The sequence below is a fragment of the Aptenodytes patagonicus genome, chromosome Z (assembly GCF_965638725.1).
Source record: "Aptenodytes patagonicus chromosome Z, bAptPat1.pri.cur, whole genome shotgun sequence".
Lineage (NCBI taxonomy): Eukaryota > Metazoa > Chordata > Aves > Sphenisciformes > Spheniscidae > Aptenodytes > Aptenodytes patagonicus.
The window spans coordinates 47731163-47756163 of record NC_134982.1 but is presented as its reverse complement, the minus strand read 5'-3'; the positions used below and the strand labels follow the sequence as shown (position 1 = coordinate 47756163).

Here is a 25001-nt window from a genome sequence, read left to right as displayed (position 1 = left end):
ATTACTGCACTCGTTCATGCCATAATCACACCATTTGTAAAATGGGTGTAATGATACTAACCTCTTTTCAGAAAGCCCTTTGAAAAGTTATATAATATTGCTTTTTCCGTATAGAAATAATTAGATAACTTTAGTAACCTTTCATTATTTTGTCTTCGAATTTGTAGATAAATCTATGTTTCTGGCCTCTGCACAAGTTCGGTGTGAACTTGCCCTGGCAGTGTCTGGGCTAGAGTTTAACTCTTCAGCGCTCTGAGAAGTAGTGCTGATGCGTGTTATCCCCAAGGTTTGGAGTAGTCTTATCCAGGGTTTTGTTTTAGACCCATCTTTAGTCTCTGTGAATCCTAAACAATGACAATAAAAATATTTTTTTTTTCTTTTTGTTCTTGGGTAGTTTCCAGAAAAGGAGTGAAACATTTTCTCTAAAGCAAGCACCAGAAATCATTGTTTAGTTTGGATTTTTTCAGTAGTTTACAAATCTGGGTGTAATGTAGAGATGTTATTCTAATCTAAACCCTGGACATTCCTTGGTAAAAGAAAATCACGTGATTTGATTAGACTTCTCACTTCTCTCCCAGTGCTCAGTGACTAGCAGCGTGCTGGAAAGAGGCATTTCCCGGGGAGAGAGCGACTGATTCATACTAGCTCACTGCCTTCGCTCACCATGGAAGCGTTCCAGCATCAGCTACTCACTCTTACTGGGGGTCTGATCTGTTTCTGTACTCTGGTAAAATGCATCAGATTTATGAAATATATTTTCCCACATATCTGGAGTGCTTTGCCTCAGACTTTCTTTCGATCGATGGGAGAATGGGCAGGTAAAGGAAACTTCCTCACCTTCTTCTTGTAACTGAGTGATGGATTGTTACATTACTAATCGGGAGAGGTTTTCCTTGCATTTTCTTACCCTGTCCCTTCAGAACAAAACATGGTTTCCACCAGGTGTGGTTTGCTTAATTCCTTTTTGTTTTCTCCTAGTAACTTCGGGTTTATGAGCCTGAAGTTTTTGCATACTTGGGGAGAATAGAAAAATAGTCAAACTGTTAACAGCTCATGCACCTGGTGTATAGATACGAATTCTCTCCCCATTCCTACTTCTGATGTTTTTTCTCTACTCCAAATGCTTTAGTTTTAATAGCATTGCCTATATCCTCAGTTTCCTGATATGTGAAGCAACTAGTTTATGTCTAGCATATAGTTTCCACTCTTCAAAGCAACTTTTCTTTGTTCCTGGTGACTTTCCTCCAGTCTGTTTTTTCTGAATTGGTGACCTATCCTTAACGGTATCATTAACGAGCCGAATCTACTCTAGCCTAAAAACTTCAAAGGCTGCAACTTGGCAGTACTTTTTTAAAGATATTATGCATTCTCATAAAATGACAGAAATGTTTAATAAACACCTTCTTCTTCCTACTGATACTAGATTATCAGTATTAAGCAAGAATGAACAGGTACTACAGTAGTAGTAGTACTACAGTACTACAGTTCCTGGGCTACAGATGTCACTGATGGTGGCATCTTGTTAAGAAGTGAACAGTACTCTTTTGTGCTTCGTTACTTTCCCCCGCATTAGAGACTTGATGGGTCTGGATTGAGTATGTGTTTAATAAGCACATCTCACAGTGGATTAATAAGAAATGAAATCCACTGCTTTGCAGAAGGCCTGCCTGAATACCAGCTGTTTCTGAAGCAATACGTAGGTCTCATTTTGATTTAAGTGGGGCAGGGACCTCCGTCCTGTGTGTGAGGTGAGGGGCAGCGCGTGGAAATTTCTGTGTAAAATCCTTGTTTCCACTGAAGCCTGAGAGACTTGTCTCCTTCGGTGGACCTTTTATCCTCTGTCCTTTCATAAACATAAAGTCTTCTGGGCCCAGTAAAATTCATAAGGCTTGGATGATTTGCTGTATCACATTGCACATGAGATCCTGAGAATCATGACGATTAAAGTTGGGAGGTGGAAGCTTGTTTTCCAGCAGACTGATGCTTTTCATCTGCAGGTCTGCTAGAGAGCTAAAGATCCACTGCTGCTTCACTGAGGGGTCTCTTTTCTCTGTGAAATGAGAGAGTAATTGCTCTTCTGTTGGCAACAAACCTAACCATTCAAAATCGCCTTGCTTCCCCAGAGTCTTGCTATTTAGAAGTCCTTAACCTGCATTTTTTAGATATTGACTCATTCTCAATTTTGCTCTGAAAGCTTACCAGGTTTACCTTGGAATTGCTTTAGTGCTTTCCTACTTTATTTATTTCTTCTTTATTTCTAAGGTGATAAGGATTTGCTTTCTATAGTTCCTCTTTAGTATTTTTTTGTGTAACATTTAAAGTTCAGGGTGCTTTACAAATGCCGAAGCTTGTTTACTTTCCCAGTAACACTGAATCTAAAGGTAAAATGAATAGGACAGCCCTGAAGGAAGAATGTTTTATAGATGGTGGTAAGTTTGCTGTGATGTTTCCTTACATACAGATTTCTTGTATGAGAAAGTGTTATATCAGCTTCGGTCACCAGTTAGTCCTTATCACCTACCATTCTGCCACCAGCATATAAGTGAAAAACTTGCAAAGCAGAACTTGTAAAAGTATGTATATGGAAGAAAATTCTACCACCTCTTAGGCAATTGACTTGTTGCTGAGCATCTCCCTATTGAAAATGGCAGCAATAACTACCTGCTGCATCAGATAGGTTACTGTGGGGAGGGATTTGCTTTGAAGACAAAATGTGCTAAATGAAGTAACAAAAAGATTAAAAAGTCAGAAGGAAGTGAATTTTTAAAAAGATTGTTTCTGTGCTTTAGTAGAAGCATTTAGGCTGCAATGTTCAGGAAACGCGGATGATGAAGATTAAAGAATTCAAGAAAGAACAAGTTAAGCAGAGCTTACAAATGTAATCCTGATTCTTCTTTTTACTTTCTCCAGTGGTCACAGGAGCAGGAGATGGGCTTGGAAAAGCATATTCCTTTGAGGTAAGAAAGATTACTTACCCTTAAGTTTATTTTAACAAAATGGCAATTGTTACCCCTTCATCAAGGGGTCTTGCAAGTTAGTAAAACCTGCAAGTCTCTGCAAGTCAGTAAAATTATACTAGGATTCAAAGCCACTGTGGCAAACACCGTACTAGTCCTTCTCCTCTGTATGTGCAGAATAACATTAATCAAGTTCTGAAATAAAACTGGTACTGCATTTCAGAGGAAAGTCATTCATGCTTCAATGGTCTTGTCAGACCAAGGAAATAAAATGGAAACATTGAGTAATCAAAAGATTTCGTATTTTCTGTCCAGGGTGGGAAGACACCTATGTTGTTGTTTTTTACCCAGTTTCACAGCTGATCTGCTTTTTGACTTTCAGTGGGGTGGTCCAGCATTAACACACAAAATACAATTTTCTAGCCTTTACACTTGCAAACAGATTTTTAAAGATATATCTCAAACAACAAATAAAGGAGAAATCTGTGTAAATTAATATAAACTACAAGTTATGGAAATTATAAGGAAGCCTAATGGTTTAATTAAGAATCGGTAGCTCTAGGAGCCTGCAGGAGGAGAGAGGAGCTCTGTGCTGACCCTGTAGCTGCTGCTGTGCAGAGTCACTACAGCAGTCCCTCTCTATTCACCCGTGATAATCAATGCTGAAGGCAGGGTGGCCTTGTACCGTCTTGTACCAGCCTTGCTATTAGTGATAGTGACTGAACAGTAGATTGTCTCTTTGGTGTCTTCATTCAAAACTGGCTCCCTTTCTAGAAACTAAACAGCAATGAAACATGAGTTGTTGTCTTCAGAGCTGAGGTGACCAGGTGCAAATTAGCAGCCTGTAATATGCAAGAGTTTAGATGTGATGCCTTCTGCTCATAAATTATAAAATATATCTCACAGAGAAGGAAAATGAGTTTCTTTTGAATTAATTTACAGGATTTTTAAGCTAGTCTTTTTAAGTGTATGCATTGTTTAAGCACCTACCTCATGATTTGCTTTACTGGGAGTGGCAATACAATAACTACTTTTGAAAGTGCATTGAACATAGGAAGCACAAAGACAAATACCAGCTATTATAGTTTAACATTTCCTGTAGTTGTGATAAAGCTCACAAGCTCTCCTGTGAGAAAAAAGGAAAAATGTTGCCTTCTGTCTACTCACTGAGCTGCTGTAGTGATGAGCAAACGGGAAGGGGTCTGATGAATACTTAGGTCGGGGGGAATAGGATGGGATCAAGACAGGGAGAGGAAACAGCAGAAATGCTTAAACATTTATTTAACACCATGCCTCTGGGTGTAGTCACATGCACATGCAGCTTGCTGAACTAACTTTGTGTGTGAGCACCTGGTGATATCTTATCCATGTGAAGGCTGCAGGCACCTGTGAATGTCTAGATCAGAGCCTCTGTCATTGTTTTGCTTCCTTTGTGCTATACGGGTTATGCAAGAGTAAACCCCATTTAAGAGGCCAGTTATAGCATGCGAATGGCTGCTTTGCACCATGAGAAAAAATGAAACAACTACTGTGGGTTTGGGATTTTTTTAAACTTGGCTGCAACTGGCTAGATTTTGTGGAACATTTGTTCATTATTTTTGGCTTTTGTGGGATGACTGAGAGCCATCTTTATCCATGCTGAGACATACCTTCCTCCCCAGGTGGTCCCTTTGATTGAAGCTGTGCTCAGCTACTGCTCTGTGGGGCAGATCCCAAGCCCACACCACATGAGCTCATAGCTTGGCACGTCATCTTGCTGGCTGAGGTCGAAGCACACACTTGTGTGTGGCTTGTGGATAAATAAATCTGACCCTGCTGTTTTAATGTCTGCGTACTTTTGGAGTTTCTGGCTCAGCACTACTGTCTTGCTGATCTGATGTCAGGGTACAAAATTCTCTGATGTTCTTCTGGCATAGATCCCTCTGGTGTTATGAGCTGATGTGAAGGCAAGCCTTGTTTGATGGCTACAGTGTCTGTTCTTCTAGAGTTTGAGCTCTGACACCAGGTGATGAATCTCTTTCTGACATCCTGAGCTCAGGCATGGGCTGATAACGAATCACAAACTAATGTAAGTGCTCCACACTTGTTGGTAGTATACGGTATAGGAGAATAAGGAGAGCAGTTCTTGTGTTTTGGAAGGCTAGTGTGATGTGACTTTCTCTGTTCAGTGTTTTATGTGGAAATCCCAGTAGGTGGTTCATTGGGTAAAACCCAGCAGACTGAGGTCCAGGCAAAGATTACACTATTTACTGGTTCAGTACCCTTGTTTCCAAGGTTTATGGCTAAATACAGGTCTCTGCAAAATCTGTTAAGCTCAAGAGCTGACTAGGGCTGTGTGAAGAGCCTGGCAACTGTGAAGTCTCAGAATACTATGTTGATGCCAGGACACAGATTTGTCAGAGCAAACTATCGTCCCTTTTGTTTTCTGAGCTTGCGTTGAGAGGCAAGGACACACACAACTTGAGCTTATCCTCTTCTGCATGAAAGTCCAGGCTTCCATGAAGTCTCTGTCTGTATTTCTAGCACATCAGGGTGATTTTGAACAACTGGCCTTCTTGAGCATAAAGACCCCGACCTTTTAATTGTCTGCTGTGATGTCAGAGTACTGGGATTTTGGATCTAGTTTGCTATACTTATTTCAAAAGCCAGGTTTCTGTTAGATTTGGTCCATTAGTTCTTGGGCTGATGGGGTTTAGACTCGCCAGACTTGTAACAAGGAACAAAAATAAGTCAACTGTGAGTGTGCTGCTAGGCTGTCACATCTCTACTCACCTGTTAGCATTTCAGGTACTGGTGCAGTCTTGTTTGTTCTGTTTTTTCTTATGTAGTAACTACAGATGTAGTTACTGTAGTAGTTACTGTAGTAGTTACTGTAGTAACTACAGAGGTAGTTACTGGCTTAGCACCTCAAACATACTGCGTTTGTGGATGAGGCCATGCCATACTCTGAGACTTATGGTTTAGCCTCTGCACACTTCTCATCTGATGTCAGGGCAGGATATTGGTGGCTCGCATGGTCACCATTTTTGTTATCGTCAATAGTTCGTAACTCTCATAAGTCAGGCCAGTGCTTGTGTCTAAATCAATGTTTTAGCAGACCATTTTGAGACAGGCACTGCATTCATTTATTAATGCAACAGTTTCTCAAATCTTAAACCTTTGTTTCGTTTCCTGAAATTGTGAGTAGTATTACCAGCAATATAATACAAGCTAAATATGATCTGAGTTTTCCTGCTCCATTTGCATATGTAGTCTAATTTCTCCACTTGCTCCTGGATTTATGCCTGGAAATACTGCTATTCTTCTTGTGTTGCACAGATGCAGAGCTAGCAGAAAGCTTGCAGAATCCTTCTGTCCTGTTGTCTCAGTCCTGGTCTGCTGGACCAAAAAGGGTTGAAAGATTTGAATCATAGAGACCTTACAGGTCTGAACCCCAGGCAAGGAAAGAAAAGGGGTGAAGCACTGAGGCTGTATCAGCACGATCCTGGAGAAGAGAGAAGAGTCTCTTTTGTAATAGGTAGAAATCTACAGTAGGCAGCTACAGTTTCCATAAAGCATTATTAGGGATTTTAAATTATTATATCTAATGATCCGTGTAGAGTATAACCAATTTGTCAGTGTAACTGTAGAAGTTACACGCATGGTTTGAATCTGACACCTGTGTCTTGCCTTTCATGAAGCTTTATTCTTTAAAAATTCACCTCAGACCGAGCTGCAAAAATATGCTAGAAAATGCAGAGTGACTTTATAATAATTTAACGTTGGTTTAAATTTTTAACAACGAGTTTGTGAGATTACAGAGTGCAGATCCTGCTTGACGTTTCTTCATTATTAGCCCCATTTCTAAATGCTAAGTTGTCATTATTAGTTATGGCTGGAGTTGGTAATACTGATCTTACATTTTAGCAGTCTGAGAGGTTCAGGAGTATTTTAGTCCTTTGCCACTGGGAGTCAGGATTTCCTAACACAAGCAGCTTCACATTACACTGCTGGGAGCCAGTGCTTATTCTTAACGGTCAGGGGAAATACCATCCTCTAACGTCAAAGCCTTTTTATTTTAGGAAAATGCTTTGTGTTAAAGACTTCTACACCAGAAGTGACCTTTATTTGAAATGCGATAGTGGTAAACCTGATTTAATCTTTGCTGTGGATGGACGGGAAATTATTTTCTACACACAGTTCTTTTTGTTTGCTTGAAGGTCCTACAAAACCTATTTCTGAAAAGGATGCATGTTTCTGTGTGGGTGAGGAAGCAAAAAAGAGTAGTCAGGTGTGTAGCCTTATACTTCTGGCTAGTCTGGTATACAGCAGCAAGGGAGAGTCCTCTCACCTGATGGTTAACAGTTTTATAAGATTGCCACAAACATGTGCTTTTTGCTGAAATACAATGCAATCTTAGCCACAGGAATAGTTTTTTACTTAGGTTTTAGGAGACATAGCTGAGATGATATTGAGAAGCCCAGTGAAGCAGAACTTTGTTTTTATTCTGTGTATGACATGGCTGATATTTGGGTTTGGGTCTGAAGGCACAAAAATTAATATAATCCCCGCCTGAACACCCCCAAATGGCTGAAAGGAGCAAGTGGCCATGGAAACAGAGACCATGTCTCCGATTGGAAATGGCTTGAGTCAAGCTCATTGTGGACAAAGGGAAATCTGCCAGTATGTAGGCAATTACAATTCTCTTCCTGAGAACTTAAAATGAAGCCCTTAAAATAAGCTTTCGAAACTCCCGAGTGTCTAAGTCTGTGCAGGTCTCTTTGGAGCACCCGTCAATTATGCGAGAGGGTCTCCAAAAGCACAGAATTGTGAGCATGGTCTTTGTGCTGAAAATGCAAATGGTTGTGGTTGATACATTTAATAGACAGTCTACCCCTTGTGCTGTCGATGTAGTGAATTTTTGAACAAAGGTCCCTATTCCTTAACATTCTCTGCATTGTTTCAGAAGAGCCCAACAGAACAAACTGTTTCCCTCAAATAGGTTTAAGGAGAAAGTGTTGCAGGAAGTCAGCTATGGAAATGAATGAGTCTTCAGTGTGTGGGCTTCACCAGTTAGTTTCTTCTTCTAAGCAAACCTGGAACTTTCAGATGACGTTGGCTTTATCTTTTGTGCTAATTTAGCTCTCTTCCTCCTTGCTCTCATGGGCATTTTTCTAGTTTCAGCTTTATCTTTCCTTTCTTTATGCACACAATGCCGTTCAGCTTCCGCTTGTTAATAACTTAGTTTCACAAGCTGGGGCCATGTTTCTCTCTCAAGCTTTGCCTAAAACTCTTTAACTGATGGGAATGGCAGGCCTCGGGAAAACAGGAGAAAACCATTCTCTATTTGTTCTGCATTTGTTCTGCACGTGGTAATACCAAACTGACTATAAACGGACTGCTGCGTTAAATAGTGTTTGCAGCTATAAACTTCAACTGTTGCCAACATCTCTGTGGATGTACATTTGTGTGACTGTATTATGAATTTTTATGCATGGACTTCACCTATTTTCCTTGGTTTCTTTCTTTTTTTTTTTAGTTTGCATCTAATAAAAAAACAATTAAAATTTATCCATCTGACCTGCATGAGATTTTATTTCTATTAAAAAAATATGAATAAAGTCCAAATCCTTTCAGACTCTTTAGCCTTCAATTCAATATGCTTAATCTACTTCCTCAGGATAAAAAAACGTGAGGGTGGAAGGTGATGTTGTAAAATGAATAGGAAGTCATCAACATATTTGGCCTCCCAAATCCCAGTCGAAATAAAAATATGTTTCTGGGAAATGTCACGTTGCTTTCACTCCCTGCAGACTTTCATTCATTTGAAATTGGCTCCGATTATTTATTTTTGTTCATATTATTGGGGTTTGATCGTTGTCCAGTATATTTTTCTTGTAAGGGTCCAAGATTATACAGTGGAGGGGATGTTTTGGAAGACTGTAAGAAGCCTGAGTATTGTTTGTCCTGGTTTTAATATCTGTTGTTTTCCCATCAGGCGGGTGGCAGGTGAATGAAAGCAATTAAAAAAAAAAAATTGTTTTTATTGCAAAACTGGAAAAATTGTAAAGATTCTTGTCACCTTACTGTTTGCTAACAACTTTTTTATTCCTCTCTTGTAGCTGGCAAAACGTGGATTAAATATAGTTATGATAAGCAGAACTCTTGAAAAACTGCAGAGAGTAGCCTCTGAAGTTGGTAAGTCTTTGTCTCAAACTTATCTTCCCGTTTAGCAGGCTAACTTTACAGGGATCTGGAGGTCTATTTCCTCGGTACAGTATCTAGTACAGGAGGGCCACAGATATTGCTACAGATATAGCCCCAGGTGTTGCTCTAATACTAAAAATAATTTCTGGTATTACTGTGTTGCTTGAAGCCTTCTGGTCATGGATGACTTTAAAAATATGTGCTATAATTCAAACAGTGCAATAGGTTGGATAAAAAAAGTGAATGAGGGTTCTTTACTGGCTTCAGCTGCCCTTAAAATCTGTAAACACAGACAAAGGACATAAAATAATAGAGTTGTTGGAGGAATCTATGAAACAGTTTATGCTTGGGATAGAAAGCTTACCTTTAGGCTAGTTCTTGGAACATAGCAGAGGAGTAAAAATGAAATCAATGTACCTTTTTTTAAGGTTTTCAAGTTACATTTGGCTTTTGATAAAGCAATTAAATAGTGTGTCTTTAGATTAATGTTCCCTTTCAAAGGAAATTAGCCATTTACTGCAGGGAATGTCTTGTTTAAATACATTAAGATTGACAGTTAGGATTTCTTTAGGAGTCAAGTGAGTTTATATCCTCCATTAACGTTAAAGATTGCTGTAATCAAGGTTACTCTTCCCACTGTCTCTTTTTCTATTCATGGCTTCTATCCACCAGATTCCTTGACTCACAGGTTCCTGTGTTAAGCATGTGTCCCTCCAAGACTACAGCTCTGTCAGAAAGACTTGCCTTTAAGCAGGCTTGGCAGCTGGCTCCAACAGAGTTATCAGTTCCAGGATCCTTATCTGCAGAGCGAGCAGTGCATGTCTCAGGGATGTGGCAGACTTGAAGTGGGTGAAAAAAGCTGTAATTTCTGAACCTGCAGCAACCGAAATCAAGGATCGGACTCTGAAATTTTCTGTCCAATTTCCCTCCCTTTTTTTCCAGGGGTAGACTTGTTTTCCTTTGGGAAGCAAGGGGTATCAGAGGAGGAAAGCACCAACTCCCTGAATAGTCTCTATAAGCAGCTGTATCCATGAGACCAATGTGACTATGGCCTACACTAGCCCCTCTTAAGTAAACAGCCATAAAAAATTAACTTCTGTGGGAATTAGGCCAGCTCTGGTGTCATTGTTGCATTTCTTTGCAGCTAAATGTTAAAGAATTAAAATAATAGAAACCTGGAAAAAAAAGGCTGAGGAGTTTTTATAGTTTCTTTGCATTGTAAATTATAATCAGAAGGAAAGAATGAAAACAGTAAGATTCCCGAGACTAACATAGCTAAGTAAAGAAAAAAAGTGGTGGAGCCCAGAAAGATAACATACTGTAAATTCCTTTGCACTATGATTTATTATAAGGCTGTCCACGGGCCCCCTTCCTAACTGAGGCCGTACTGTGCTGACTTCTGCAGCAACACATAAAGAAGGACTTGCCCTGTCCTGAAAGGTATTGCTAAGATAGTCTACAAACACTCCTATGCCTTGTGCAAAAGCGACCCGTGACTTTTCACACGTGAGGAAGCTTCCCTGACTGCAGCAGCACTATCCATGTAATCCAAGGTGTGGGGAGGTGGATGGTGTGAGCCCAGGAGCTCAGCCTACACCGATCAGGTTTCTGTGCCATGTTCAGCTGGGTTGTGGGCATAAAGAGGTTTCCCAAAGCTTGCTGAAATTGGTGGCAAATCCCAGTGAGATCTTTCCATTGTTTTCAGTGGGTTTTGGCTGAAGCTCAGCGTGACTCATGTGTTACTTATTGTGTCAGGTTGGAAATGAGTACATAACAACAACTAGATGGCACAAACAGAAGGAAGGAGAGGAAGATATAGTGATGAAAAACACAGAGTATCTGATCTGGAGGCCACTAAAATCAGCAGGGAGCTCTGGATGTGGGCTCATGTTAAAGCTTTGGAAACGTTCCACTGATTCCAATTTGCAGACTCAGGCTTTACTGTAGTTAAGCTGAGCAGTTATTGGGAAGGAAGAAAAGTTAAACTTACTGTGATTTTATGTGAGTAAATAAACAACAGAAGCTAAAAATGAAGCAAAAACTTAACCAGAATGGTTTTACTGTTTTCTAAATTTTCCAATTCTCACTGACTTTTTCTTTCTAAACTGCTTAAACAAGCAGTGTCTCGCTCCAAGCAGTTATCATTACCCTGAACTAACATGCAAGGAGATTAAGGCACAGAGAGAGAGAGACAAGAAGTTTGTTGTAGGCTGCGTATATTTGTTGTAGGACTGGACACATTACTTGTATTTCCTTTTTCTTAACAGCTACACCATATATCTTTTTCCAATCAGTTGGACACCATAATTAAAAAACTTGCCTCCCTTTTCAACCTGACAATATTATTTGCCTAGTCATACTGTCACATTCAGTTTGGATACCAAATAATGTAAATGAAAGGAGTCTAAAGTGCGGATAATTCCACAGTCCTCAGTGTTTGGCTTTCAAACAGTCCTGTGGGCCACAGGTGTGCCTGGGAGCAGCTCTCAGAGCTGTAGCAGGCAGAAATGCACCATAAGAAAAACATTTCTCTAAAGAAGCACTGGAATTGAAAGCCAGGTTTCCATCCACTCGGGACAGGAAAGCTCTTTTAGAATGAGATAAAAGATAACAAAGTAAGTCTTGTGGAGGGCAGACAGAGAGGACCATTACACCAGGTATACTGCTCATTTAACACATTTAGTATTGTGGTTGTGAAACATTGATCAAACTGTAAAACCAGGAGGTTAGAAATGATGGAATGCTACTAACTGCACTCCTTTTTTATTTCTTCTGCCTACACTTCCTAAGCAAGCTGTACAGACGGAGCTAGGTCCTGGCTGAAAAGTTATACTTTAGGGTCTGTTTATATGACCAGGGTCTGTACTGTTTAGCTGTTAATGCCAAACAAATAAAAGCCACTTCTGTAAGACGTAAAAAATATTCACAACAAGAGTAGGGTTTTTTGGGTTTTATTTGTTTTGATTTTTGGGTTTTTTTGAGAAGAAACAAATCTGTATTTAAGGAAAGAGAAGGTGTTCGATTTTCAGAAAGCAGTAGGAAATACAGCTACACCAGTTTAGACTAGCTGAGCATGCAGTTAATGAATTCGTATTTGGTGAAATCATGCCTGTTAGTATAGAATAAAGCAGTGAACATAAAAATCACCCCACAGAATTGTCAAGAACCAAATGTGTTCCGCTCCCACTAAGACCTGTAAAGGCACTAATTCATTTAGCTGTCCCCTCTGCTGCAGGTTTAGTTTCCAGTCTGGTCTACTGTGTCCTCCGCCCCTTGTCCTTCCAGAACTAGCTGGGGGAGCTAAGCAGGTAACAAGCTGAGATCACTGACTAGCATAAAACAACTCACTTGGCACACCTTTCCTTCATCCTCAAAGGCTGTTAAAAATGCCTGTTGTGTCTTGCTGATCACTTGAGGTAAAGCATTATCGTTCAGGGCTGTTTTCCCAGTATGCGCTACTACATAACAGAGCACTTAAGGGCCTTGACCGATGTTCTGAGTGCTCTGGTAACTACTAGCAATTCCCATGTTTTTTTGTTGACTGTGTTTGTGGTCTCTGGTATCTTCTATCATGTTTTGCAGTTCTGCTTTTACACTCATTCTTTTGGTTTCTTCTCCATTTTCCTGTTATTTCTGAAACTGAGTTATCTTATATTTCTGAGGAGATATATCTCTCCGAAAGACTTTCAAAATGTAGCCAGAACTTGTGCTTTATAATCTAACAGAAATTTTTATATTTCTCCCCAGCCTTAAATCTTTTTTAAACCTCTTTCTGTTGTTAAAATAACTTCTCATTTTGCTCTCCTCTCTGCAAATTTCCACTGAATATGAATGCCATCTTAGCCTGAGTGCTTCTCTCTCCATATTCAAATTTTGCTATAGTACTTCAAAAGGATCTCCTCTTTCTACAAAGATCAGTTCTTGTGTCGCTCAGGCATTCGTTTTGCTACCTCAGGTTTTCAGAAGATCTTCATAACTCTCTAAACAGAAAAGGAGAGTTTCTGGCAGACTGCATGTCCTAACCAACTTCATGCTTCATCCTGATTTATTCTCCTCTTGGTAAATTTCAAAAGGCAGCACATTATCCTATCTGACAAGTGGGATTCCCAAGTGATCTGAGGACAGAAGGAGTTAGATGTATCCTTCTTAATGATACATTTTATAACACATCAGATTAAACAACTCAGTTCAAGTTTTTAGTTTTCCTTAAATTAGTTTTCTCTTCATTTTTAAAAAAGACAGTAACCTGTCCTGATATTTGAAAACCTAGGCTTTTTGCTTCTGGCATACTTAGGACTTTTAAAAAGAGTTGGAATGGCTTGTGTCTTCAAAGACTGTCATAAATCTTTGTCACAGGGAGAGAGACATAAGAAACATTGGAAATTATTTTTTGGCTCTCTCCTTTGCAGAATTGTTATCATTTTCTGAAGAGCTATCCCTGGATAATTCATTTATCAGCATGATAGTTTTATTGTTTTTTAATATATTGTTTTATTCTTAAATGAGACAGAGGAAAGCCATCTGGAGTACTTGTTTGTTGGCTGACGGTGCTGGTTGCAGCAGTACAGTTCTGTACAGACAAGGGGATGCAGAGAAATTCCAAATGGTTTGTTTGATCTTCATTTTTATGTTGCTCTGGTTTTGGCTGCCCTTCTCATTGCCCGCAAGAAAGATGGCCACAACATCACTACACTTTTTAAGACCATCTCGTTTTGTTTATAGAGTTCTTCAATCAGAAGGTCACTGTAGGTGCCTGCTCCAGCTGTTGCTCTGTTCTTTCCCTTCACTGCATTTACACTCACAATGTCCTTTTCTTTATAGTTGTACCATTCCCCCGGCCGAGGACCACGAGGGGGTCATTTGCCGCTAGAGTTGCTTTTATAGGTTGAAGGTTCAAAGGGTGTTTTGTCCCTTTCATACACACAACTGCAGCTTGGAAAAAGGGCAAGAAAAAGGGCACTCCTTCCCCCTTTCTTCTGTCATGGAGACAGATGTCCTCTAAAATTGCACACAAGATGCAGCCCACGTTTCAGATCCGGAGTGAGAGCCCCTGCTGTTTCCTCAGACTACTTGTGTTACTTGGGTAGTGTAAAGTGGTTGAGACTTGCAGTGTAGTGAGGGGCAAGGAGGGAACAACATCATCTCACTCTCCAACGCAGGCCCTGTTTTGTTGCAAACTGGCCTGATGGACCTAAAGCCAGCTTTCTGTCAGCCTTGCTCTCCAGCTGGTGCAAGGCCTCTTCCTAAATCCTGAATGTACACAAGGGATGAGGCAAGATTTCTGGGTAGAAATTAGCGAGTCTGATTCCTATTCAAGGCAATGCTCCCTGTCACCTGTATGATAGAATCAGGCTCCAAACAAGCAGAGACAGTTTCCCAAACAGGACTGAAAGCAGACGTTCTGCCATCCACTTGCACCTGAATTCCTGCTGCTTGCAGTGAGTCTGCAATCTGATCGTCTACTGACATTTCCAAGCTTCGCTTGTCACTTTTTCAGCAAACTTCATCTGGATTTCAGGTTGCCCATAAAACTTGAAAGATGGTTTAGTAGCAAGAATTTACAATGTGAACATCTAGTTAGAAGAGGCCTTACTGGGCCCCTTTAAAGGAGAACATTGCCTTTAAAGTGAGTAAATAAGATCCTCTACTTCTTTTCCTCATGAAACTTCATTGAAAATATGAACAGCAATAAATCAACTGCTGAGAAAAATGGTAATGTACAGCTGGGCTCCACTCCTGCATAACAATGACACTGGAAAAATCATACAAATTTCCCTTTCCCTTCTGTGTAAATTGACCTTGTAAAATTTAAACTATACCATCCCTTAAATGCCTTTTAGTCCTGAAAAATCCTGGGGAAGGTTCAGTCTACGGGAGTGCAAATGTCAAAATAGGAGAGGAATTGTTTGAAAATAATGCAGAAAATACTGCATCACATCCAGCTCTGTTTTCCCTTCCTCCTACATGAAAGGATAAGCTCTGCGTGTTAAAATATTCATCTTATACATGAAAACACTTTAAAACAATTCTGCAAAACTGTGCTTATGTAGAGGATCTGGCACCCACATTCACTTGTGTAACGTATGCTGACAGCGTTCATTTATAAATATTATGACAACCAGGGGAAGAAGTCCTGTGTTGTTTATTTCTGGGGTATTTTTCTTACTGAAGGTGTTTAGATTTTGTGAGGGAACTTCCATTGATTTCAGGGCATAAATTCATCCTATATTTGCCAGGCCATTTCCTTGAAAATCACTGGGTACAGTGAGAGCGTTTTCCTTGTGTTTTGATCTTTCTTAAAGCAAGAAAGTTGAAACAATTGCTTACTGTACAGCAGACATTACTAAATGAGACATATGATTGTTTCTCTCATTACTTAATTACGGCTCTCCCTCTCTCTGGTTAGATGCAAAGGGGTTTTCTATTTTTTTTTCTTAATTACAGAGCAGGCCACAGGTCAAAAGGTGAAGGTTATACAAGCTGATTTCACCAAAAATTCAGTGTACGAGAACATCGAAAAAAGTCTGCAAGGCTTGGATATTGGTGTTCTAGGTGAGTCACTAAGGTCTGTTAATTGAAGAGTATTTTACAGCTGCAGTGTATTAAACCGAGAATTGTATAAATGATGTGTCGTAACAACTTGTTAGCCGACACTTAAAACCAAGCATAGAGCTGCCTAATGCATCTGAGCATTAGTTATCATGAAGAAGTTTTAAAAGTGAATTAAAGTTCTCCAAAGGCTTCCTGTTTCTCTGTACAGTGGCTTCTTTACTGTGAAGCCTCTTCTGCCACTTTATAAGCAGCACCCAGCTTATGGGGTGACTTCTTCCCTGTTTGGGCTCAAAGAATTAATTTTCACTATTGATTGTTTTACAGCTGTGTGCAATTCTTATATTCAAGCTGAAATGAGCCTGTGGCTAACACTAATTGGTATGATCCACACAGCAACAATGAAAACATTTTTTTTTTGGAAATTGTTTTTCGGGTTTGGGGTTGGTTGGGGTTTTTTTTTGGTAAAGAAAATCATCCTTTTAATAGTGAGACAAATGAAACAACAACAACAAAACACAAACAAACAAACAAAACCCCAAAGTGTAGCAACAGACTGTTTTTCTGTTCCCTGAAGTCAGTACTGATCAGTACCGATGACTTCAGTGAGAACAAGACTCGATGCTAAACAGCATTGCTCTTCACATAGAGCTCAAAAGCTTCTGAGTCTCGAGGAGAAGCCATTTGTTTAACTAGCTGAGCTATGCACTTTGTCTAGATTTGGTTCTTATCATTATGTTTCCTTTGATTAGTTAACAATGTTGGAATGCTTCATAATCCTCTTCCGTGCCGTTTCCTTAATGGACCAGACATAGATGAGGTAGGATTACTCTGTGGGTTTCTACTTCCAATATAACAATGAGGAACTGTAATTCCACTTAACAAGGGACAGATTCTGCCCCTGCTACAATCAGCACATATATAACTGTTCAGCTGAGTGGGAAAAGAACCGGGCCTGAAGGAGCATAATTTGATTTGTTTTTAATGCTCAGAAGAGCTTGCAAGAGAAAAAGAACAGTAGATTTCAGCTAAATTGCAGCAAGCACTCAGCAATAGAGGGGAGAGCGCTGCTGGCCTGGTTGTAGCAGGGATCAGCAGCCCCTCTGGCTCACTGCTCACATGTAATGTAATGGGGTCCAGCCTGGTCACAGCCACAGCTGAAGTGTCAGGTTCTTGTTAGTATTATTAAAACTTACTTTCTTTGGAACACCATTGCTTAAGTATGTGAAAAAAATGAAAAAAATAAACCTCATTTAAACACAGTTTACTTTGGGGGGGGAATTAATTTACACATGTAGAATAGTTTGACAGGATTAAGGATGTGATCAAGTTTTTCATTGCCTTATTGTTATTTACCTCTATAGTATTAGCCATGAAAAAAACCCAGAGTTTCTAAATTCTTGCTAGCACCTGTCTCAGGATCCATTCAGTCAATATATCATTATCCACTACAAATCAGAGATCCCCAAGCAGGCTGCTTCCCTCAGAGCTGCAGCCGCATGATGGCACCTCTGCTGCTGCTATGACTTGTGTTTGCTTGCTGGTCTTGGGAGGATATCTCTGTGTGGGAGTGCTTTTGCTGCACAGGCAGTCTACCTTTGTCACTGAAAGCCACTAAGTCTCAACCTGGCACCTCTGTAATTTGTTGTCTCTTTGCATCCAGCGTGGTTTGCTGGTGCCCTCACTGCCTGGACACCAGCCTTCCGGGTTTCGGCACGTACAAAGATGTGGCTGGGCCAAACAGAGGGCACAGAGTCAAAGCGGGGAAAAGCAGATTTGAATGCCATGTTTAAAATAAAATGAATCAGGGCTCACCTGCCTTTGAGTATCCCACATCATAGGGACAGTGACAATCAGAGTCGAGCAAAGCAGCTCTAAAGGCAACTGCCTTGCTAGAAAGCTTTTCAGTTGGAATTACTAGCTTTGTTACCTGGATAAGCCACAAACTCTCTGAAGTTAATGATGAACTTACTGTTTTCTTGCTTCCTGCAGAACCTTGTCAACTGCAATATTATTTCTGTTACAAAGGTATGTGACACACTCGCATCTATGTTACATCTGTAATTATTTTATTGGAAAAAATTAGTCCCACACAAGAATGACCAACTAGCTTTCCTGTGTGTTTTCATTTAATTTATCTGCAGACAGTAATTTTCAGCAGGAATGTCAGCATTATTTTCAGGACCCCATCTGTTTCTAGTGCCTATAAAATATTTTGATCAGGGCTGACTGGAAATGTTTTAACAGAGTTGCTTGGTTGCGACGCATTGTTACACTGCAGCTGAAACATTTTGCAAAAACATTTTGGTTTCAGTAAACAGGGAGATTTGTTTCAGAATCAACATTTTCCAGACAGGAAGATCCACAGTTTGACTTTTTGTAGTGTATGTGCATTTTTGACACAATTCTGTTCTGTAAAAATATTTTTGTATCAGTGCAGGACAGAAACTTAAGGAGTTGACTCCCAGTTCTGTATTGTTACCTCTTGGTGTTAATTTTGGTTGGCTACTTCCCTTACAAGAACAGTTAGTATTTCATGCTTTCCACCTCTGATTAAGATTTGTATTGCTCTGCTGTTTGCAAGCAGCATGTTAACATGAACAAAAGCAGAACAAGAGCTTTGTAGTTCATCTCAACCTTGGCTAATGTCTTTCTAATCATGACATGAAAATCATCAGCAGATGTTCGTCTTTCTTTGGCTAGCAAACTTTACATCCCAAACTTGTACTGCTGCTTAATGACTTCAAATAATAAATCATGTAGTATCAGTCAATTGAAACAAATTCTTCCATGAAGTAGTTTGGTGAACTTTCTGCTCCTAGGTTTTATTCTGTTTATATGTCAAAAGAAGAGAAATATTTGCAATATCTGAATGCTATATATAGATGCCACATAAAAAACAGGCAAACATTTTGTACCCTCTCAGCCTGGGTACAAAAGGGTTCTCCCTTTATCATTTCTCACCTTACACATACCTCAGAATCAACATCTTCTGCTTCACCAGGGCCTGGGGATTCCTTTCCCCCACTGCTGCAACCACATCTTTTTCAGTCTTTCGTGAACATTCACCTTTCTCCAAAACACAAAGAAGAAATCATGCTCCTAACCAGCATTCCTCATGGTTACATCCAAATCATCTTTAAAGCTGTTTGGGGTTTTTCCTCCCCTCCCTGCCTTGATTCCTGCTAGGGTCCCGCTCACCACTTCTTGCAGTGGGATGCCTGAGCACCAGGTATTCCTGGCTCCCACAGACGCCAGCACTGCAGAAGACTTTCACTACTTAGAAGACTAACCTTTGGAATTTTTTGACAATTCGGATGATTTGCAGGCCATTAGCATTTCTAAAATGTTTTCCAAAACTTTGAATGTGCCACATTTTAGCTATTTGAACTGTATACATATGGCTGGGGCTTGAGCAAGTGAAATCTTGTGAATAAGACAAGATCAGCTGAAAAATGCAACCAGAAAGAGGGAGAATGCATATAGGTTTTAACATATTTGTCTTACAGATGACAAAAATTATTTTGAAACAAATGGAACCAAGGTAAAAATAATTTTTTCTAGAAATTTCAGTAGGTTTTACCTGCTACCTCCAGTTTATTCAGTGGTAGCTGTGCTTTTTCATGATTAACTTCTGCACTTTACAGTATGACAATTAGTAAGATTTTCTTCTGTTGCTGTTAGTGTTGTGTGAATGAATGATAGGAACTGCCACAAATTGTCAGTCAACTGTAGAACAAGACAGAAAATATAAAATATAAGTCTGTGTCCAATAAAAACATGCAGTTGTTGCAGAAATAAAATGGCATGTGATGGGTCTAATTAGGCAAGAAATGGCATTTGAATATATTGTCATTCTTCTAAGACTGGTAGCTGTACTTGGAATAATAGTTTTCAAACTCTGGAAATACCTGTACTACATCAGAGAGATTAATTCAGCTATGCAATTAATCCCTTAATTAAACCCTTTTCTCCTTTTGATACAATGTGTATTTTAGACATGGGGGTCCTTAAACCAGAAGTTAAGGTCTTCAGATGGAGTTTCTAGAAAACGTCGTTAACTACTGCATTTTAGAGAGCAGTGCATGCTTTTTGTTTTGGCAACAAAATAAGCTCTTACTGTTTAATTGTTTTGGTTTGTTTTTTCCTGGTTGTTGCTGAATGATTTGTTTTTAGTGATTTGCACAGGGAGTTGTGAATAGGGAAGCTAAAACAACCGATGCATGGAGCAGGAAAAAGAATGAGCCAGCTAATGAGCAAAAGGGACCTACCAATTACTTAGGAGCATAAAATCTTTCCTCTGATGGCAGTTTTTGCTCTGTTAGATGTACAATAGCATGTACAATGTTCCCATGGTTCTGATTGCACTAGGCATTTAAATTTCACTTATGACATTATTCCTAGCTGTTTTAGACTTAATTGCACCTAACTAAACCATAAAAATTGGGTCTTTTGAAAGTGTAGTCTACAGTATAATAGGGGAGCTATGCCTTCTGGGGGAGAAAGGTTGTTTTCAACTTGTGCAGGCTTTTACTATAATACTGTCAAATGTAAACTGAATGTAACTGTTTAAATTAAATTTCAGACAAAAAGGTCTTATTCTGAATATGTCCTCTGGTCTGGGTACTTTCCCTTGTCCATTGTACACAATGTACTCAGCTTCTAAGGTAAGTCATTCGCATTGCTTTATAAAGAAATGCCCATCGAGTGTTTACCAAATCGTTTGCATCAGCAATATAGGGCCAGTTTTTCAGGACATAAATCAGTGTTGCTCCACTGAAACAATGAAGCGATGTAAATGAGCACTAGCTGAGAACTACGAACCAGTGAAGCTGTGTAATGAAATCAGCTGAAGGTATGTCTGATCATCAGAACATCTTTGTCTTTGATTAAGTAGTATTATACAGTGCTCACAACCTGTCCTCGTTCTGGGAAGTGATGATTTTTACCAGGCTGGCTTACCTCATTTACTCAAAACTGTAGATGCACAAAAGTGCTTGATTTTGCTTATGGAACCAAGAGTAAAATTCCTGGTAGGTGGGTGGTGAGTTGCCCGACTTCATAGATTTCACTTCGAAATTTTGCTCTGAATTAAAACCCCAGAGCTCATAAAAATGAGGAGTGAATGATTTTTATTGAAACTCCAAAAGCAACTTAGTTCAGGTTTGCTCCAAATTAAAAATTCTAAAATTATTTGCTTGAACATAGCTAAAGTTCAGCTTGGTAAGAAAAAGCTAGTTATTCTTGGTAAAAAATTCTGGTTTTCCATTTCCTTTTTCTCTTTTTAACATAAGTTTCTCCTTACTGAAAACTTGAAGTACATTCAAACCAGACAATTTTAGTTCCTTAAAAAAGTTTAGATAACATTATTTCAAAGTGATACGGTTCACTCATATTATTTTGACTTTTTTTTCATTCTTGGGTGTGTTTTACCTTTGTTTCTTTTTAAATGGACTTTTTTTGCAATGCCATGAAAGCAAACTATTTTACTTGTCAGCATATTGGTGTTTCATGTAATATCACAACACTATTGGTGTTTAAATTGTAAGACCTGTCAAATGATGTCTTTGAAACACTGTCATTTTTTCTCCCTAGTAGGACTTTTCTATTTCTAATTACAGAGTATTGATCCAATGTTGTCAAGTTTCTGAATATTTCTTAAAGATCTAACTCCTAAAATTAGTCTTAAAAGAAGCCCAACTCTTACACAAAGAAGTTAGTATATGTGTACTCTTCATGGTGTGGAGAAAAACTTAGAAAGATAAACCCTAAATGTTGAAGCTACAAAACTCCCAAATTCCCAAATACATGACTTTGAAAATCATATTTGTAAGCTATGCTAATAGGTGTACACTGAAGGCATGAGTTGTATTTCACTCCCCTTCTTATTGCTGGAGAAACAGCAGTGTAAGCCTTGAACTGTGAGGGTAGGTGTCAGCCAGAGATGAGAGCCACATGGAACAACAGCTGGAATAAATGGGCCTCAGGCATTTATATCTCTGCATTTTCATAAATGTGACAAAGCTTTCAGTCCAGTCTGCAGTAGTACTTGTTTCATGTCTGGCTTGGGCCAATACGAGGCTCCATTTTTTCTGGTGCAGATAAACAGTCAATCTTGCCATTGCTCATGTGCACCAGCAGAAAATGTGTCTTGAAAAGTTCATTTCTATGTTTTTCACCACTGCACTGTGCCTTAAGTTGTATGATGTTTGGCCATTTTTGTTAAGGACTTGTTCACACGTATTTGTGGGCATATGTGAAAGTACTCAGTTTCCTATGCTAATGTTATATTGTTTTATTTTATTCTAGGCTTTTATAAGCACTTTCTCCAAAGCACTACAAGCAGAATATAAGGCAAAGGGAATTATTATACAGGTGATGCTATATCTTGCTATATTTGCCTTCATTTTAACAAATTCTTCAAGAATAGATGCCTAAAAGATGCTTAAATCTGTATAGTGTAGCCATCCTTGGTGAAGTGCTGGGTGACCCTGTCAAAGCTTTCTCTCTTCCCTGTATGCAGCTATAGGCTTTTTTCCTTATTCCAATGTAGTACCATTAGTTATTCCACACAGTGCCTTAATCCATTGCAAATATCTGTTATTGCCATCTACTTGGCAGATGCTGTAGGATTCTGCAGAGTCATCTAAATGTTAGATGACATTACACTGTTGTTATGATTTCTTATTTTAGGTAGTGGCTCCTTACGGTGTTTCTACTCCAATGACAATGTACCAAAAACCTAGTCTTATTACGAAGACGGCAGAAGAGTTTGTTAGTGAATCACTGGATTATGTCACCTTTGGAGATGAGATTTTTGGATGTTTAGCCCATGAAATGCTGGTAATTGAATAGTATTGCTGGTAATACACACAATTTGATAGTGTGTAAATGGGTCCCAAAGGCTGAACCAAGGCTCTCTGGGCTCAGCAGGTTCTTTTGACTGATTTCAGAGACTTTAAGGTTGGACATCAAATGAGAAACAGTGAATAGGTTATTAAGGCTAATACGCCACCAGTGAACTATGAAGGGAGGAATACACAAGTAAAGCACAGTGGTACAGCACAGTGTGGCTTTCTCCACTTTTGTGCCTTGAGCTGATCTCAGTTTGATATCTGGTTAGTCTTCATCCTTTCTCCAGCTGCCTGTTTTCATGACCCTATTAGGAATATTTCTGCGACACCTACTCCTTTACAGAAATTGGCCAGCAGATTCAAAAGTTATTAGTGGGGAAGGGAAAGGACATTAACAGACTGTGCTATCACATAAACATAATTTCCTTAGGATACCAAGCTAACAAAATAGAATAAATATTTATACATGGCAGCTGTTAACGATGAGCATGAAAGTATAGGGACGAGAACAGATTTGCTGAAAACTGAGAGGAATGAACATTTCCCCCTAAGAGAAACATACATACTGAAAGTATAAAGTAAAACCTTTTGCATTTACTGTTTTCTATGACCTTTCTGAACACTCAGTTAATTTCTTTCAAGAAGTTCCTATAACTCTTTGCCTTTGTATTGTTTTTGCTTGATTATTCTGAAGGCATGTGTCCTGCAGTTCATCCCTTTATGGGTGTTCCACAGCGACAGACTTCAAGAAGCAGTCCTGCATGCATTTACCAGTTATCTGAAGAAGAGGTGGAGAAACCCCTAACAGACACATTTTTTTCAGAAGACGTACGATGGAAAACCCCAGCAGGATGCATTTTACTGTGTCTCTGTGTGTGTGAATGTGGAAGGAATGAAATCGGTTTGAGCCATAGCTCCATCCAAATCACCTATCGAGTGATAAGTGCTTTGATCCAATGAATCTATTAAGCAAATTCATTCCTGTCCCTTTCCAAAGACCGTAAAATTTGCTAGAGCTGTTCCAGTGACTCCCGTGGGCCTTAGATAGGTTCTAAGAAATTTACATTACTATTTTAACATAAGCTTGGAGGCCACAAATATTTATGCCTATTTGATGTTCATGAATAAAACAATAATTTGCTTTATTTCCAAACTTGTTCACAGTGTATTTTGATGCTTTCAGTGAGTGTTTTGTGTCTTTGTTTTCTTCTGAAAAGTCAAGGAAATTTGCAAGAAGAAAAAAAGAAAGCTTTCAGGGTGTAAAGTATACACTGGGCCTTCGCAAGTCTGCTACCATAAAAAACATATTTCTGTCCAGAGCCTGTGAATGACTTCATCCTCTGCAATATCTGATATTGGCTGGAGGAAGCAGGAGCGTAGGCAAAAGATAAGCAGTAATTCTGCATTCCTGGATGAATCCAGAAGGCAAACCTTTTGATTGTAGGTATCTATGAAGATCATACTGGGTGCTATTGAAAGGCATTTCAAGAACAATGCGATCATCAGGCACAGTCAACATGGGTTCACAAAGGGAAAGTCCCGCCTAACTAATTTGATATCCTTCTACGATAAGGTCACTCACCTAGTTGATGAAGGGAAGGTGGTGGATGTAGTTTTTCTGGATTTTAGTAAGGCTTTTGATACTGTCCTTCACAGCATCTTTCCGGACAAGTTGTCCAACTCTGAGACGAACAGATATATGGTGTGCTGGGTGAAGAACTGGCTGAACAGCAGGGCTCAAAGGGTTGTCGTGAATGGGGCTACATCTGGCTGGTGACCAGTCACTAGCGGTGTTCCTCAGGGCTCAATTCTAGGGCCAGTTCTGTTCAACATGTTTATCAATGATCTGGATGCAGGAGTTGGATGCACCATTAGCAAGTCTGCTGATGATACCAAAGTGGGAGGTGCTGTTGACTCTCTTGAGGGACAAGAGGCCTTGCAGAGGGATCTGGATAGATTGGAGCATTGGGCAGTCATCAGTGGCATGAAATTTAACAAGAACAAATGCTGGGTTCAGCACTTGGGATGGAGTAATGCCAGGCACAAGTATAAACTGGGAGAGGAGTGGCTGGAGAGCAGCCCTGCAGAAAGGGGTCTGGGGGTGCTGGCTGACAGCAGGCTCAGTATGAGCCAGCAGTGTGCCCTGGCAGCCAAGAGGGCAAACCGCATCCTGGGGTGCATCAAACACAGCATAACCAGCCGGTCAAAAGAGGTGATTATCCCGCTGTATTCAGCGTTGGTGCGGCCTCACCTTGAGCACTGTGTGCAGTTCTGGGCCCCACAGTTTAAGAAGGATGTGAAGGTCCTTGAATGCGTCCAGAGGAGGGCAACAAAGCTGGTGGAAGGGCTGGAAGGCATGTCCTGTGAGGAGCGGCTGAGGACTCTGGGTTTGTCTAGCTTGGAGAGAAGGAGGCTGAGGGGCGACCTCATTGATCTCTACAGCTTCCTGAGGAGG

The 25001-nt window shown here is 39.8% G+C and overlaps 1 protein-coding gene across 1 annotated transcript; it reads left to right on the top strand.

The window, feature by feature from the left end:
• Window positions 1–586: 586 nt before the first annotated feature.
• On the top strand, window positions 587–23690 carry HSD17B3 (hydroxysteroid 17-beta dehydrogenase 3). Its single transcript, XM_076361750.1, has 11 exons — window positions 587–818; window positions 2911–2957; window positions 9059–9134; window positions 15588–15695; window positions 16445–16512; window positions 17685–17720; window positions 19202–19236; window positions 20278–20359; window positions 22002–22067; window positions 22386–22535; window positions 23241–23690. Exons 1-11 carry the CDS (start codon window positions 665–667, stop codon window positions 23349–23351), a joined length of 933 nt encoding a protein of 310 aa, XP_076217865.1. The 5' UTR covers window positions 587–664; the 3' UTR covers window positions 23352–23690.
• Window positions 23691–25001: the final 1311 nt, after the last annotated feature.

Excerpts from the sequence above, each read along its gene's own strand:
- HSD17B3 (XM_076361750.1), top strand. The coding sequence starts at position 665 with ATGGAAGCGTTCCAGCATCAGCTACTCACTCTTACTGGGGGTCTGATC. Across the intron at positions 819-2,910 it reads ATCGATGGGAGAATGGGCAG|TGGTCACAGGAGCAGGAGAT; the intron begins GTAAAGGAAACT and ends TACTTTCTCCAG. Across the intron at positions 19,237-20,277 it reads TTGAAACAAATGGAACCAAG|ACAAAAAGGTCTTATTCTGA; the intron begins GTAAAAATAATT and ends ATTAAATTTCAG.